Source organism: Spodoptera frugiperda, chromosome 11 (genome assembly GCF_023101765.2).
Source record: "Spodoptera frugiperda isolate SF20-4 chromosome 11, AGI-APGP_CSIRO_Sfru_2.0, whole genome shotgun sequence".
Lineage (NCBI taxonomy): Eukaryota > Metazoa > Arthropoda > Insecta > Lepidoptera > Noctuidae > Spodoptera > Spodoptera frugiperda.
Genome location: NC_064222.1, coordinates 2,664,042 through 2,680,394, shown reverse-complemented (window position 1 = coordinate 2,680,394; position 16,353 = coordinate 2,664,042). Strand labels below are relative to the sequence as shown.

The 16,353-nt window shown below is 35.2% G+C and overlaps 4 protein-coding genes across 4 annotated transcripts in view; 3 read left to right on the top strand and 1 right to left on the bottom strand.

The window, feature by feature from the left end:
• Positions 1 to 70: 70 nt before the first annotated feature.
• Positions 71 to 2,014, bottom strand: LOC118274816 (cell cycle checkpoint protein RAD1). Its single transcript, XM_035592540.2, has 6 exons — positions 1,922 to 2,014; positions 1,693 to 1,830; positions 1,497 to 1,600; positions 939 to 1,170; positions 543 to 674; positions 71 to 244 (listed from the first exon to the last, which is right to left on the bottom strand). The coding sequence occupies exons 1-6, from the start codon at positions 2,012 to 2,014 to the stop codon at positions 131 to 133; spliced, it is 813 nt and encodes a 270-aa protein (XP_035448433.1). The 3' UTR covers positions 71 to 130.
• A 944-nt stretch (positions 2,015 to 2,958) lies between these two features.
• LOC118275164 (solute carrier family 35 member G1) lies at positions 2,959 to 5,821 on the top strand. The gene is made up of 2 exons (XM_035593031.2): positions 2,959 to 3,128; positions 3,211 to 5,821. Exon 2 carries the CDS (start codon positions 3,225 to 3,227, stop codon positions 4,263 to 4,265), a length of 1,041 nt encoding a protein of 346 aa, XP_035448924.1. The 5' UTR covers positions 2,959 to 3,128; positions 3,211 to 3,224; the 3' UTR covers positions 4,266 to 5,821.
• Positions 5,822 to 6,230: 409 nt separating this feature from the next.
• On the top strand, positions 6,231 to 7,301 carry LOC118274787 (mediator of RNA polymerase II transcription subunit 21). Its single transcript, XM_035592492.2, has 3 exons — positions 6,231 to 6,410; positions 6,491 to 6,769; positions 7,000 to 7,301. Exons 1-3 carry the CDS (start codon positions 6,369 to 6,371, stop codon positions 7,123 to 7,125), a joined length of 447 nt encoding a protein of 148 aa, XP_035448385.1. The 5' UTR covers positions 6,231 to 6,368; the 3' UTR covers positions 7,126 to 7,301.
• A 1,319-nt stretch (positions 7,302 to 8,620) lies between these two features.
• Positions 8,621 to 16,353, top strand: part of LOC118274869 (uncharacterized) — an 87,083-nt gene continuing 79,350 nt past the window's right edge. The window contains exon 1 of the mRNA XM_035592618.2: positions 8,621 to 8,976. The gene's annotated coding sequence lies outside the window, so the exon portion shown is untranslated. The remainder of the gene's footprint in view (positions 8,977 to 16,353) is intronic.

Below are 16,353 nucleotides of genomic sequence, written 5' to 3'. Positions count from 1 at the left end.
AGATATTAACTGGTGAATACTCAGTGCAGACTAACTATGCCTTTGTCTATCCTGTCGAAAAAATACGGCGTTATTTTATACAACTGTTTTATTTTAATATATAAATAATAAAATACTCTTATGAACTAAATCAATCATCAAGTAACGGTACTATGTAGAACTCTGAGAACATCTGCCGTTGGTCTTCCTTCTCCAGCTTCAACTGCAGCAGCATTAGGCCATTTGAGCTACATCTTAGCACAACCTGGAATTAAATAAAATATTTTACTACCAGTCTCATAGGTACTATGAAGTCACTGAAAAATTGTTAAGGTTGGATAACTAATACTCTTGAGATCAGCATTTTCAAATTTTTTTAAGTTAAGTATATGGTTGGCTTTTAATGTAACAATGTTTATCCAATCACTGTAGTTATCAAAAATTTTATGTCCAATGGTTTGACTATTTGCTGTTGAACAAGTTGAAAAAAACGGTAGCTCTCATTCACATAAACAGTTGTATTTACATTAATGGGATTCATGTAATGTTAATTTTAAACAAACCTTAGTAGATATAGCCAGTGCCTTCATAATAGTCCGTATGTGTTGCAACTGGTACCTCAATGTTACTGGAGACTCACAACTAAAGCTCTGCACCATGTCTGATGACTTTGGCATGTCAATGCAGGACCTGTCCTGTAAGATAACACATACATTACGTATATAAACTCACGCCTTTATCCCACAGAGGTAGGAAGGTCCCATAGCTATCTTCTGAACATCAGTGAGAAACAATATTAAGTTCAGACAAAAAAATTTATTACATACTTTTTACTTTACAATGTAAATTTTAAGCACTAGGGGATTTTAGTTCCTTTTTTCCTAAATGCCACAAAACAAAGATTATTTCTAAACTAACTGTAAGAACAGAGATTAATATTGTATTAGAGTCAAGTATACCTGCATGCCATATGTAACAATGCTGACATTTGGATGTTCCGGTGAGAGGTTCAGTTCAAACACTTCACAGGATCGCTCCAAGTCTGCCAGCAGGCCCAGGAACGCAGGCGCCTTCAGCACCAACTTGGCAACCTCCTCAGCATCCTCATCTCGAAGTTCCAACACAGAGTCTGCTGTTTGTGTTGCTATCTCACAGTCTGTCATCACATTGTTTACTGATTGGGGTTGTAACCTGGAATAAATTGGATTCAATATTACAACAATTGTCAAAACAAAAAAAAATTAGTGAACATAAAATTTTGTTCTCATTCCAAGATATAGATTCTTATGGAGAAAAATGAGCAAGACACTCCATAGGTTACTCAGCTCTAACTGAGAATCTATGCCTGCATAGGCATTGCATAAAACACAGTATATTTAATAAATCTCACAACTTTTAATTGTAGAAAAACTAAGTTATGATTCTTGGTTTTTAGCAGGATGTTTTTGATGGGTTTGTATTTTCTAGATACAGAAGCAAAATATAAGCTTACTGTAGGTAAGTCTTCTGTAACTTACACTAAAAGAAGTGGTGAGCCTTCACCTCTATAGTACATCTTCAAGCTGGATTCCTCGCCCGAGCCAAATATATTCAGACATTCTGCCAGCACTGCTATGCTGATCTGAAATACAGACAATTTTTATTCCACAAACATATTTTTAGTACATTTTTAACATATTTTTAGTAGGAACTAAAAGTGATTCTCTTTTTTACCTTGAACATAACATCCACATCATCTCGCACATGGTACTCAGTAAAATTGTCTGAAGGTACATAGGCTGAAGCTTGCACACACTTGCCCTCCTCCACGGTCAGCTTCAGACCCTCTGGAAGGGCACAGAACACTGCTGTCTGAAAGAGATAACATACCCATGATTACAAGCCAATGTATTATTAAAGTATGTAACTCATAATAAGGAACAAATGTTATATTGTATGTTACCTCTTGGAACTGAATAGCTTTCAATAAACTGCACAGTGTCTTCCCAGAGTCCATAGATGCTGTGAAGTAGTACTGAGATGTTCCTTCATCCATCATTCTCATCAATGACGTACATGGAGCGCAATAACATCAAGTACTGATCCTGCGTCACTTCATGCACAGTTATCCTGCCGAGTATTTGTGCAACTCTACCAGCTAGCACATGCTTGCACACTATTTGAGCTTTACGTTCCAATACTTGATGTTGAAACGACTGGCAAGGGCAATAATTAATGCGTGGAAATATTCTGTAACATCGGTCGTTTTCACCTTTTATCTCTATCAAAGTTCTTGCCTTGTTCACTGTTGTGTATGCAACGAACGTCGGATACTTTTCCAAGATATCTAATGCTCTTTCAAGCACTGCTCCAAATACTGAATGAAGTGACAATAGATCTTCATCTAAAACTGTACAAAATAATATCAGTTTTTAAGCACCCGTTTATTTAAATAATACAACTACAACTTAACCAAACTAACGTTGTTTGTCCTCACAATCGTTGACACGTTTTTGTATTTGATCCAGCAGATATTCAGCAACAAACGGTATTTTAGACACTGTAGAATTGTTCATTCTTCACTTCGAAGTGAATATTTAATTGAATTTCTTGATAAAACTATTCTACAGTAGCTAAATCGAATTGCCGCCATCCAAATCAAAACAAATCAAATTGTCGAATCAATGTCAACGTCATGTCAAAGTTTTTATTTTTACACAAACTAGAGGTGCTACTATCTACAAGTGCGCCAAAAGGACCCGAAATGAAAGTATTATTTGGTCCTTTTGGACGCTGAGGGCCTCCGCCGCTTTTGAAACATAAGGCAAGCGTTGTTTCACGCTGGTTTTCTGTCAGGCCGTGACAAACTCTGATTTTTTGGTCTAGCCGAAATAGTTGGAGTATAATTAATTTAGTAAGAATAGGCTTCACTTTTCCACTTTTCACTTCAGCGTAAATTGGAACGTGGGAAAATTTTCTTTTTTCAGTTTCAGGATGAACAATCTGTCAGTAAATTGTCAATGTCAGTGTAGGGAAATCTATGAAAATCGTGAAAATCTCGATATCAGTGTTATTTTTTTATCAATTTGGTATATTTAGAATGGGATTGTTGAAGATTTAACTGCGAACTTATAAAAGGATATTATTTTGTAAATCGGAATTCCCGACAGGTTTGTAAAGAAGCGAAACAATTTTTCGTGTAGTAATTTATTAATGTTCGACTTCCAATAACACAGCGGGGTGCGGTTTCAGGTGGATGTGGAGCTATGCCGGAGCATTTGGAACTTCAACACCTCGTGGACTTGTCGGCGGGAAGCGGCGACGAGACACTACCAAATCTTCTTGAGAACAAGAGACCATTGATAAAAAGATGTCCATATCTCGGCCTGATCCTGGCGACATTGTCGTCTTTGTTCTTCTCACTATGCTCGGTTATCGTTAAGAGCCTCGTCAACATCGACCCTATGCAACTCGCCATGTTCCGATTTATTGGAGTACTTCTTCCAACTATACCCATAGTCATATACACAGAACAGCCAGTGTTTCCTGAAGGGAAACGCGTCCTCCTTCTATTGCGGTCCATTGTAGGCACAGTAGGCTTAATGTTAAGTTTTTATGCTTTCCGCAACATGCCACTGGCAGATGCTTCTGTTATAGTATTTTCAGTGCCAGTTTTTGTTGCATTGTTTGCTCGGGTGTTCTTGAAGGAACCTTGTGGTATTTGGAATACAATATCCATTATATTGACTCTTATTGGAGTGATATTAATTACTCATCCACCATTTTTGTTTGGTGATGATCCTGGTGCAGAGCATAACCAGAACTACAATAGTTTACGAGGAGCTGTGGCTGCCTTTATATCAACAATATTTGGGGCAAATGCTTACGTTCTGCTTCGAGTGCTCAAAGGGTTGCATTTCTCTGTAATAATGACAAACTTTGGTGCTATTGCTATAATACAAACATTGTTTTACTCATATGTGTTTGGGGTGTTATGTATGCCTATTTGTGGCACAGAGAGATTCCTCGTAGTATGTTTGGCTTTATTTAGTTATCTGGGTCAGATATTGTTGACAATGTCTTTGCAAATGGAACAGGCTGGTCCTGTGGCCATTGCTAGGTCCGCAGATATAGTGTTTGCGTTTTTGTGGCAAGTAATGTTCTTCAATGAGATTCCAAGCAAGTTTTCTGTATGTGGAGCCATATTAGTTTTAAGTTCAGTTATGTTAGTTGGTTTACGTAAGTGGGCTCTGGCTTTGCCCACAGATTCACAACTGAGAAGTAAGTTGGGTGCACTGGCACGATAAATTGTTTTATTGAATCTCACTTGCATAATTATGTAATGTCGCCACTTTGTTTAAGATTAAGTAACTTGAATGTTTCAGTTGTGAATGGCTCAAAAGCACTGAAAATATATTTTTTTGTATGAAATTCTTTAACAGAAATCAATCCTTTGACCAAATTTAAATTTGTTAATGGCACTATATAATAGACATGCCTTCTGATTGGTGATTGTCATTCTAAGTTGTTATTTATATTTTGTCTCTTAATGTTTATTATTATTAACTAGTTTACAGAGCACACAAATTAAGTCTTGTGAGTTTGACCAAGATCAGCCAAATATTTACCAGCAATAATACATTTAGGTTTGATATCCTTTACCTCTAAATCTCTAAGTCATAGAATTTTAATTTAATTCATCGGAATATCAACCTTTGTGTTATAGATAATTTACTTACTTTTGTTTCTTTTAGAGTAACCCAACCAAGCACACTATTCTTTTTAATTTGGACCCTTGTCATAAAGTGCTGAAGAGTCATTTTACTTCGACACATTTAAACAGTCTACAAAAGGTAGAGAGTTTGCTTTAAGTGCTTGTAAGTATGTATAAGAATGGACAGAAACAATAACTATTATAAATTGTAATGTTTAAGTAAAACCTTTCACCCTAAAAGACTGTTAAGTAAGTCCACTCGAACTTGTGTTGTGTGCGTTGGCCTCTATTTATCACTCTGCCTAGTAATTGTGTTCCTCATCGGCTTTAATAAGTTAGTCCTATCATTTATTATTGATATTAATTATTTAAATGTTTATTGTTGTCGAAAAGCTTTATTGAATTACTGTTTGCTTAGATATCTCAATTTGTTATCATGTAATCCTATTTATTATTGCTAAATGATGTTTAAATGTTTACATTTCACAGTTACATATCACCAAAGTTATTTATTTGTGTTCACTAAAATATCCTCGTTCATATAAATATTTTATAGCGGTCACATCTCTCGTTATTTTTGTGAAAAATCCAAAAAATAATATGTAGTCATAATCATCTAGTCATGTGTAGTTAAATAAGAAGTAGTCATTTTAATCTCGATATTTTTGTTTAATAGAAGAAAATCTGATATTTTTATAGGATCCAAAATGTCTTACTCTAAATATTGTTTTAATTTTAATCACAATTTTCAATCATGTAGTTAGTTAATTATGTAATTTATTTTTGAAAATGATTCTTAAGAAGATCTAGTCATTAAAAAAATAGTTACGGCACAATAATGAATAGTTTGTTAAAATAATGAATAAGTGATTCAAGGAGTGTTTAAATGCTCTTGCAGTAAGAAAATAAGCGCAACCAACACATCTGAAGTACCTACTTCCAAAAATCATTTTTTAAATTGTTTTCTACTTATGACAAAAGCTTTTTATAGTTTGTTAAATGTATCTGCATACAGTACTTAAAGTATTTATCGGCTAAATTGGTGTTGTTGACTGTACATAATTGATTGGATTGTGATATTTTTACTTCTAGTCATAAAAATACTATGTACACTGCTTAATTTAATAAATATAATGTTCAATATTACAATAGTCTTATGTTCTTCTACAACCTGAGTTGATTAGCTTTCCTTCTTGCGTAACTAAATAACATCATTTTTAATTTGTGATGCCAATGGTGATTGTTATTAGAGTTCAAATTTCGCGGGCTACCCTGGTGCGGACACAAGGACCAGATTTTCGTATAGTACAGGGTTAACATCCTTAAAAAATCACTTACCTCCTTTCCTTATAAATAAGTGCATAAGGTAACTTAGAAATTAATAAATGCACTAATTAGTGCAGACTCGCCAATAATAAATCATGACTGAATAACAAATTATAATTAATAAAAAATAATTTAAATTAAAGATATCACTATTATTTGATCGATTTACGGACAAGTCCTTTTTTCTAGAATGGCAACCTAAGTACTTGCAGCTATATTCACTTCTATTTCTCACAGATAACAGTAAATGTCATTGTCAGTTCATGGTTGATTGTTTGAGTACATTTTCTAGTCTTTATAAAACTTATTCTTGATATTTCAACAATTATTTAACTTGAAATTGCTTATTCGTATATCATAAATAGCAACAATGGCAGATCGTCTAACGCAGCTCCAAGACACCATAAACCAGGTAAAAATAGCTTACTTTGTTGCTAAGTTTGATTTTGTAACATGACGTTGGTATTTACATTACTTTTTACTGTTTTCTAGCAAGCTGAGCACTTTTGCAACAGCATAGGTATACTGCAGCAGTTTTCTACACCAAGCAAGTTCCCTGGCTTCGATCGTAGTGGGTCGCAGACGCCGCAACAGCAACAAAACCAGGAGGATTATGCTATGTTGTTTGCGACGCTTATTTCTCGGTGCGCGAAGGACATTGATACTCTGATCGAGTCGTTGCCTAGTGAGGAGAGCTCTACGGAGCTGCAGGTGCAAAGCTTGAGGCGTCTGGAGGCGGAGAACAAGGAGGCTGCTGAACAACTGGAAGAGGTAAAACACTGTTTTATACTACTCTTAATTTCTCGCTTACTTTGGACATGTCTTATTCATTGTTGCATTTTAATAACACAAACGATTTATATGTATAATATCTTCATTATTTGTAATACTATTCTTTTGAATAGTCGGCAAGTTGAATACACTGCATGTATTATACAATAAGGACCTAGGAAATACAATCTTTATCTGAATATGAATTTAAAACTAGTACTACCTTGCAGGTTGTTCGTCAAGGTGAGATCCTGCTGGAGAAGATCCAAGGAGCTCTGAGTGACATTGCTCAGTGCCAGTTGGACATGCAGAACCCAGCACTGATCCTCAACAAAGATGTGAAACCTCAATTATAGGGCTCACGGAAACGGTACTGATTACCGTAGGTGTTGATCTGAAACGGACAATAGTAGGAGTTTTGTGAATGTGTTGTCTTTGCCTCTCTGTGACAAGAGGCAGTGTAATCTATGTTGTTTGTTGCCAATTCTGGCTAGTTACTCAAAATACTGAATAAAAAAAGTTATTCAACTGAGTATTTTATTTTCATTTTGTTATTTTCTTGCTTTGAAAGAAGAGTAATATGTTAGTTTAATCTTATTATCATAAGAAGTTTTTTTTCAAAGTCTGAAGTTAATACATTCTTACATCTTAAAATATAATCGAAATAGCAAAATTACTGTACAGAAAGTGTAGAGAAGGGTGGATTGAAGGTTAAAAAAATAAATGTACTGAATTGTAAATTAGTTTTTTTTTACTTTAGATTTTAATTTACTGTTAACCAATATGAATCATTAATTTATTATTTATTTCATACATTTTAAATCCATCGCGAAAATATTTTAAAGTGCCCCATTTAACGCCATCTAGTTTTATAAGTTACAATCTTTTAGAATGTAAGTACACAAAATGCTCAATAGATGTCACTATAATGACTCATAATAGCAAAGCATATTAGGAGAGTAAGCAGAAATAAGAAAAACCTTCGATTTGACTTTAGTCTGTAATAACTAATAACAGTTATGGGATAGTGGGTATTTAGAGATGTAAATAATACTAATAACGAAAACTAATTAAGTATAGCAGTTGAGTACCTACCTATAATTTATTGAAAATATGGCCTCGGTCGAGTGGACGCTATCGCTACTACCCACTAGTTTCAGATTAGATTCCCGGGGTGAACAATTTTACTTTTCCCTGTAATATGTACCTATGATACCCATTATGGTCTTAAATGATTGATTTATAAGTACCTTCATAACAGATTTCACAAATATCCTTATGAAACCTCTTGTGTCATGTTAAGACCACCCTGCTCACCCCTTATTATGGAAAATGGAACCCATTACATAACTCGTGAAAAGTCCTCGTTATATTGAAAATGTGCACCTCTTGATTAAAAGACGTAACATTATGTACCTATGTGTATGTGACGTAGCGTAGATAGTTAATTTGAATTATTTTGAGGAGAAAACTGAAAGTGTTCAGTGTGCGGGCGTCTTGTATGCTATTAAATATGTACGTACTAACAGAACATAAAAGGTACCTACTTTACGCGTAGGAGTCTTAATAGATACCGTACCTCCAATATTTATGTTTAATTAACACTCATTTATGATTTATGATCGAGAGCTTGCCATTTTGTGTAGCAACTGTAAACACTTTCACATTTCTTAAGAAATGACATCGATGTGTTTGTTCTAAGGACGGGAAGGAAGTTTCTCTCCACCCTGGTCTCGTCCCTTAATGTCCGGTTCGAACCGGCCGAGCGTTGCAGCTCTAATGGAAGAACCTTTAGGAGGTACAAGTTTACATTCACATGCGGCCCGCACCCAGCCTCTCGCCGCCACCGGCCGTCGCTTCACTCACCTGCAGTTGATAACCAACCTCTTTGCCGCGAGCACGCTCCACGCTCCACGCTACCGGTTTTGATCGCACCTCTATAGTGACGTACGATTTTAAATTCGAAATTTCGAATGCAACGAAGTTCGTTGATTATATTTTCGAAATTTAAAATTAACAACAATGGACTCGGAACTGTGTGACTGTTTATTTTTGTAATTTTTTTTAAAGTTTGTGTTTGTTTTTTTTTTTAAATATTATTTTTGTTTTGGTTATTGTACTTTTTGGAAGTGTTGTAAGGGAGTGAATGTGATATTTTGGAAACGCCCGAAGGACGGGTTGGCTCTTCGGACACGCTTCCGTGTCAGGTGAGTGTTTACAAAACCTCGTTACCTCCCTATGTGATGATAGAAAATTATTTACATTTCAGTCAACTATCCGACACTATCTATTAATTAAAACTTTAAGCCCGTTATCGTTAATTGGCGAATAGATTGTCATACAGGATCAGGATTTTCCAGTAATTTTCCAGTTTAACGCGGCATTGATATTGAAAACAGTAGTTTTCGCTTCTATCTAGCAACTTTCTATAATTACATACCTTAATACCAGTTAGCTATTTAATTAGATTCTGATTGAAAAGCACGACAGACATTCGCCAGGTATTTTCTCTTCATATTGCGAAGAAAATGAAATAAGTATTTTATAAAATCGCAGTATTAAAAACTTGCACTGTTTCACTGTTTCAACAATTATTTACTTTGAGTGCAATTTCTCCAAATACTCATTAAACAAATAATTAAGAGAGATCATGCTATGATATGTTTGAAAGTTAAAGAAAGAAAGTTCCAAAAGTGGCGAAAACCGCGCGCGTTTAAGATTATCTTTAAACACTAAATGGACAAATATATCTTCATAAGTAGGTGAAATTGATATTGTAATTTTAACCTTACATCTATCAAGATATGTAATTCTTTTTAGCCGACTTTAATGAAGAAGGCGGTATTGTTTTTATTTGTTTACATATTGTACTTACAACTATTAATCTACCTTATATTTATCTACCTTTACAGATATAATCCAATACGATAGACAATTATTTATTTTGACAACAGATATCATAAAGTACACTAATAAGTAAATTAATCATATTAACTAAATAATAACAATAACTTTATACGATAGTGTAACCATCTATTTACGATAGTCTTGATTCGATTAGATGCCTACCTACAAATATCGAATAGGATATCATATGCTTAGGCTTTTCTCAGTCACATGTTATTGAGGTACTATTTCTATTTCTAGGAACACGCAAACGGTCTATTGTTAGCATTCTACCAATCTTATACCTAAGTGTATCTACTTACTTGTCTATTTTTTGCTTATCTAGCAATACCCGTAACAATAACATACTCGCACTTAGGTACCTGTTCCATCTACTAATATATATGACCTCTTTAATAGCACACAGGTAACCGCACTTGATCTTCAAGTCTTCATAACCAACTTCTGTGTATTTACCACGACATACTGTTGCTATCCCCGTATATCATTTGTATGTTTTTCTATGCTACTTATATCTTATACAACATCGGCTAGCACCATCATCAAAAAAGAGTATGGTTCTGTGCCGGCAACGTATTTATCGCTCCTCTGGTGTTTTAGCTGCCCATGGTTACTCTGTTCATTATTTAAAATCTGCTTTTAATTTCTGTCGGTTCCCCACAATGCTTAAGAAGAGGAAATTACCCGGAGCTGCAGACTGCCTAATGGGTTTCCGGGGTTCCAGCTCGAAAACCAGAGCTCGAGTAGAGACGGGGTGGTTTTTAGTCAGTAAGAGTCTAGCCGCCCAAGGCGGGAGAAGTCACTGGATGATTTTCTACCTTTAAAAAGAACGATTATACAGGGTGTCCCTGAAATCGACGTCCAACGGGCACTAGATGATCAGCAAGGTTCCAACTGTTATCAGAAAAATATAAAAAAAAATCTAAGTCCTACAGTTTTTAAATTACAGTGACTTATGTGTTATCCACGAAAAAGTACACCCTGTGCCAGTCTTTTGACTCTTGTTGCTACAAATCTTTATTTTTTCGTCTGCAGTCTTCCTTTATCTGCCGAAATTAGTGATCGATCTTAATACAAGATGTCTGGTTTGATCCAGAAAGGTTATTGACGGAAATCCAACAAAACGAGTGCCAAAATTCAATTTTAATTCAATGACTTTAGTTTGACGGCATTCATAGCATCGTATATCATCATCTCACTAGCCACAAGAAAATCTCTACAGGCGATCAACCACAATTTTCCTTACTTAAAGAAAACTTGGGGACTGCGATAATATAGGATCAAAATTAAAACATAAATAAAGACAAACTGTGCACAACTAATCTAAGTAGTATTTATTAATACATACGAGATCGATTTATGTATTACGTTAGGTATAGTCTTCTAGAGAATATGTATGTTGAGTTTTGAGATAAATATGATTGCGGATGTTTCGTGAAAGTGTTGGCTGTCGGCTGACCCCTGCGGAACCGGCTCGCTAGGCAACCAGGGTTTCCATCTACAATATTATTATGTTGTAATACACGCTTTATGTATGTATGTGAGTAAACTGTCTGACCATCTTCATTTTACAGTTTACAGACACTTTTTGACTGGTCTCTTTTGGCGTAAACATTGCTATTTTGAGAGGTGTCTGAATCGATGGTTAGAAATGAAATTCATTGGGGTTAGGGCCATGGAATTTTCGATTTGTTTATTGTCAATAAAAACGTGGAATTTTAAATGTGTCATGTGAAACTTACTTCGCTTACTGTCTATCAGAATTAGGTCCTGCGACAAAACTTAGAAATCCGAGTGAGTGAATCTTTGATACCTTTTGGTAGTTTTGGTTCTACCTTGTGTAGTATCTAACATTGGCATCTGATGTTAATTGTATAAATACATAAATAACCTCATGCCTGTTTCCTATAGGGGTAGACAGAGACTATGGAACGCCAATCGCTACGAATCTTACATTCTCTTCATCAACAGTCATCAGCCTTTTCATGCATACTCGGCGGCTAAGGTTTACCTACCTACATTTAATTAATAGTACAAAATTATTATAAAGTGTATTATTATAATATAGTGTATTAATCCAATTTGCTTATTTAATCTCCTTTGCTGCCATTTTCTATTCAGGTTTCGCCACTCTCAGATTACAAGCTTACCTAATTGTATTATTGATCAAAATATTGTTGTTTTAGATGTAGGTATTTAAAACCGGTCATTTACAAGTAAAATTACCATTAGTGATGGCGTAACTTAATCAAGTTTCTCTGGTATTAAGAAAAAGTAGTTGTACCTAGGTGTCATAAAAATGTCTGGCATTTAATTAGGTATTAAATGTAAAACATTTCAAAACAGTAAACGCCCTGGGCGAAATCAGAGGATGTATACTGACTAGTAAGAGTCTGACTAAGAGTAAGAGTCCGTTCCTACTCCTGCTCTTTGAACCGGAGCCCCGGTAACCGGCTACCGGCTAGGCAGTCCGCAGCTCCGGGTCGAGTATCGCATAAAACAAAACATTCGAGAAAGGAAATTGTATTTTTCTAATAATTGTTAAATAAGAATGAATAGAAAAGAATAACTGTGAGATAGACAGACAGACAGACTCTAATAACTTAAATAAAAATAAGAATAAAATAAAAATACATTTTTATATGTTGTTAACTATATAATGTTTGTGACAAATAATAATGTCTACGAATATCTTGCAGTCACACAAAAACAGGTAAGGAGACAGGTGGATCAAGTTGCATAGTTGTAATATAAGAAAACATAGGTACCTATGTAAGTGTACCTATGTATAAGAATTCAAGCATTTGGTTGTCAACTAGAATATCTTTATACTGTGAGGCTAGGAGAAGGGTCTACAATTTTGTCCTTGCATGCCTTCATATATCGTCCACATTCATACAAAACATCATTAACGACACAAACGCAAAATGTTCAAATGTCTAAGAACTATTTTACATTGCACGGACATTAATATTTCTGAAATAGTCCTTTGGAAACATTTATTACTTATGGCATGTATTTTAGAACAAAATTTACGGCTTGAAAATCTAAGTAGGGGAAAGTGGGGGAAACACGAACACCTAAGGGAAAATATAAATAAAACAGTGGAATCAAATCACAGAGTTTCTTTAATTATTGAATTATAAACTTTACTTATCTAGCTAACGTATTACTAATCAACATCATAATTTTTTTTAATAAAATATAACAAAATGACCGAAAAACAAAACCCTTAGTGTTCGGTTTTACCCAACTGATGTCGGGTAAAGCCGAACACCGAGTGGGGTAATCACGTACTAACATTACTAAGGTAAATTGTAGTTTTTGGAACACAAGTATTTGCTGCTCTGCCAATGCTGAGTTTCTTGGTTTGAACATCGACTATAGCCCTTTTAAGATCATCTAAACTGTATTTAGTTTCAGTTTTTCTTTTATAATTACGAGGCATCTGAAACAATTTATTTGATGTTTAGCATTATCAAAATCACTCGACAACATAATTTAGTGCCACAAAGAAATTAATATAGACTGGAAAACACTATACCCTATTTGCCAGTGGCTAGTTGGAAAAAAAATATGAACAGGGAACTAACAAAAAAAGGAGAGAGGAGTAATGCCGAACGTTCGAGATTACCCGACATGCAGCGTTCGCCTTTACCCCACCGGGTCGAAAAAAATTAAATGGAAAAAATATTTTAGTTTATAAAACTTTTACCAAATGCGTCACTGTCATTTGAATGGTTTAGTATGTAAGTTTCCCACTATGTAAAGGTTAAATAACTATTCTCAATAGAAATAAAGCTACACTAAGTTCAATTTATCAAAAACTTACATCGAAAACATTGAAAATATTAAAATTGACATACCTTGCAAAGTACGTGCGTCCGCGTCTCCCGTGTCGTTGACTGGCACTGGTGGTGGCGTGATCTTTGAGTTACCGGCGAGTGATATACGGCTATATCTTTCTAACATATTAAAACTATTGGGTTCGGGTTTACCCCGCGTTCGCGTTTACCCCACTTTCCCCTATTTAGGTAGGTACCTACGTTTGTTGTTTTCATGTTTATTTGATTGTTTACAAATACTTTTAAGTACTCAAACCTATGAAGTTCTCAAAAATACTTTATCAACAGTCATCAGTCTTTTCATACATGCTCGTCAGTTAAGGGTACTTTTAATTTGGCCCTTCTTTAATATAATATCGTCAATCTGGTCGATATATGTCCGTATAAGGCTTTTACTGTTTTTTTTTCTCATAAAACAATGTTTAGGAGCTGTGTTGTTTTAAAAATAATAATTTCGCGTGGGTTTTCCGCCATTTAATTAAAGAGTCTCGTTAAGATCTACAAATGTTGTGACTCCACCGCACGCTTCGTCGCAGAAACTTGAACAAACATCTAATAAAAACCTGCTAAAATAACTAACAAGGCACGTTCACAGAATTACATAAAAATCACAAGCAGTACGTACCTGTGGTAATTTACGAAACACGATTCATGTTTATCTTTTAAACTAAACATTAGAATCAGGTGAAGGCTTCAGACGGATCGTCCTCACGCAACACAATGGAACGCAGATTGTCCTTGCTACCTAATCAGCTATATTTGACAAATCATTTCAATAATAAATCGGTTTACAACTCCTTGCTTTTCATGAAGGTCTTGTATCAAAATGTATAAGGACCAAATATTCGATGGAACGCAATTAACTTCTTAAGTAGTTAGTAGTTCATCGCTTGATTCCCAGGGTAGGTAATTATGATGGGGCTTTTCATTGTGGTATTCTTGGTCTAATGTTATGTGGTTAGAGGTTGTCTAGGTATATCATACAATACCTGTACATTCTTGCTTAATATTTACGGACGCCAATTCATGATACATATAGTTAAATATCCAACGAGATTGATACTATTTCCCTAAATTGTTACCGATTGTTCCCCACTGTTACATAGTTAGAAATCTCCCAAATCACCAACAATAACGCCACATTGCCACCTAACTGACAAATACAGGTCGCACTTGACCGTTTATTGATTTAAATCGTCAAATAACTGGAAATTCGAGGTTTATGTTTGCAACGGATTCGTATTATCATAATACGGAGGCCGCGAGGCGCGCTACCACAGCCACGACCACGTGTGTTTAGGAACATACGACTGACGGTAATTATACAGCTAATGCGTTCAAATTATATGTTCTATAATAGGATTTCCTTGATAGTTGGTTGGTGTTCAAATACCTACATATACCTATCGGTATTTGCATTGTATTTTGGTCATTATTGAGCTTTGATTATCACCTTTGGCGAGTTACTGGAGGAATGACCTCAGGAGATTTTTGCAGCAAATGTCGTCTGGTTCAAGCTAGATCTCATTGACTCCTACTAGAAGAAGAGTACTTATAACTTTATTATAGGAACTGCAAGTGAGACTGCTTAAACGAAGTTTTAGATCGCAGAACATGTCATATCTTTGTTTAGTCTAAAGTTTGAACAATCTCTTTAGATCACCTAATATTTTTCCTCTAGATATTGGACTGTTACGCCCACTCTTACCCTTCTACTTCAGGAAAAAACGGCCGTGATGTGAAGTGTAGTACAAAACAATCCAAGTTTAAATTTCGTATTTACGAATCCGTCGTCCATATTTGTTTTAATAGCGCCATCTTGGATTCACCTTGACATTTATCGCGCGTCCGACTCGAGCGTGGATCCTCTTTTAATTTGTATAAACACTGACCATATTTTTTTAATTCGTTACCGTGTAATGTAATCATGGCTACTAGTTGCCAAGTGGTGGCTTCTATAGTGATAAGTTAACCATCACGATCCACGGGTTTTTACTCCGTGTATGATTGTGATTAACGTCAATTTTCTATTTGCGTCAACAGATCTAATATGTATAAGCAATATAATAAATAAGGATGGGTTGATAAACAAGTAACTTACGTGTTTAGTTGCCAAGTATAGAAATGATTCACAAATCACACCTTATTAGATGACGACTCTGTACAAAACATATAGAATTAGAAATGACCAACAGAACCAAATGATTTATATATGTTAGGTAAAGTCTTGTCTTCTTATATGTTACATCCTCAGTTATATAGGTACATTAAGGCCATAGATTAAGACAGATACATGTCTTTTTATTCCTTTATTTATAGTCGTAGGTGTGTACATTAGAAATATTTTTTAAGTGATTTTATCCAATGACTTCTTCAGAGAGTGTCATACCCTTTCAGATTAAAACCACCCTGTTCCTATTCCTTCGTTTCGTGCAGGAGCCCCGGTAACCAGCTAGGCAGTCCGCAGCTCTGGGTCGGCATCAGCCCTATTGGGCCCTATTTGTGGTGGTATGATGTACAGCGTCTACAGCCAATTAAAGATTTTTACAGAACTAGCAAATGTAAAGCTATAACTAAACTTGGAGACTAATGTCCCACTTACTAGGGAAGTAAAGTGTAAAATCCAATATGTAGGTAACAAACGTCAAAACTAACACATTTCTATTCCAAGTTTCACTGAACGTTCGCACATCGGACATGACCGCACCGAATCCTTTGGTTTGAACTTTCGTACACAGTGCATTGTTTGGCGGAATGATGTGCAAACACCAAGAAAGTTCAAGGCGGCCAGTTGCATCACGAGTGTAGTCATAAAAAGTAATAGGCGTAAAG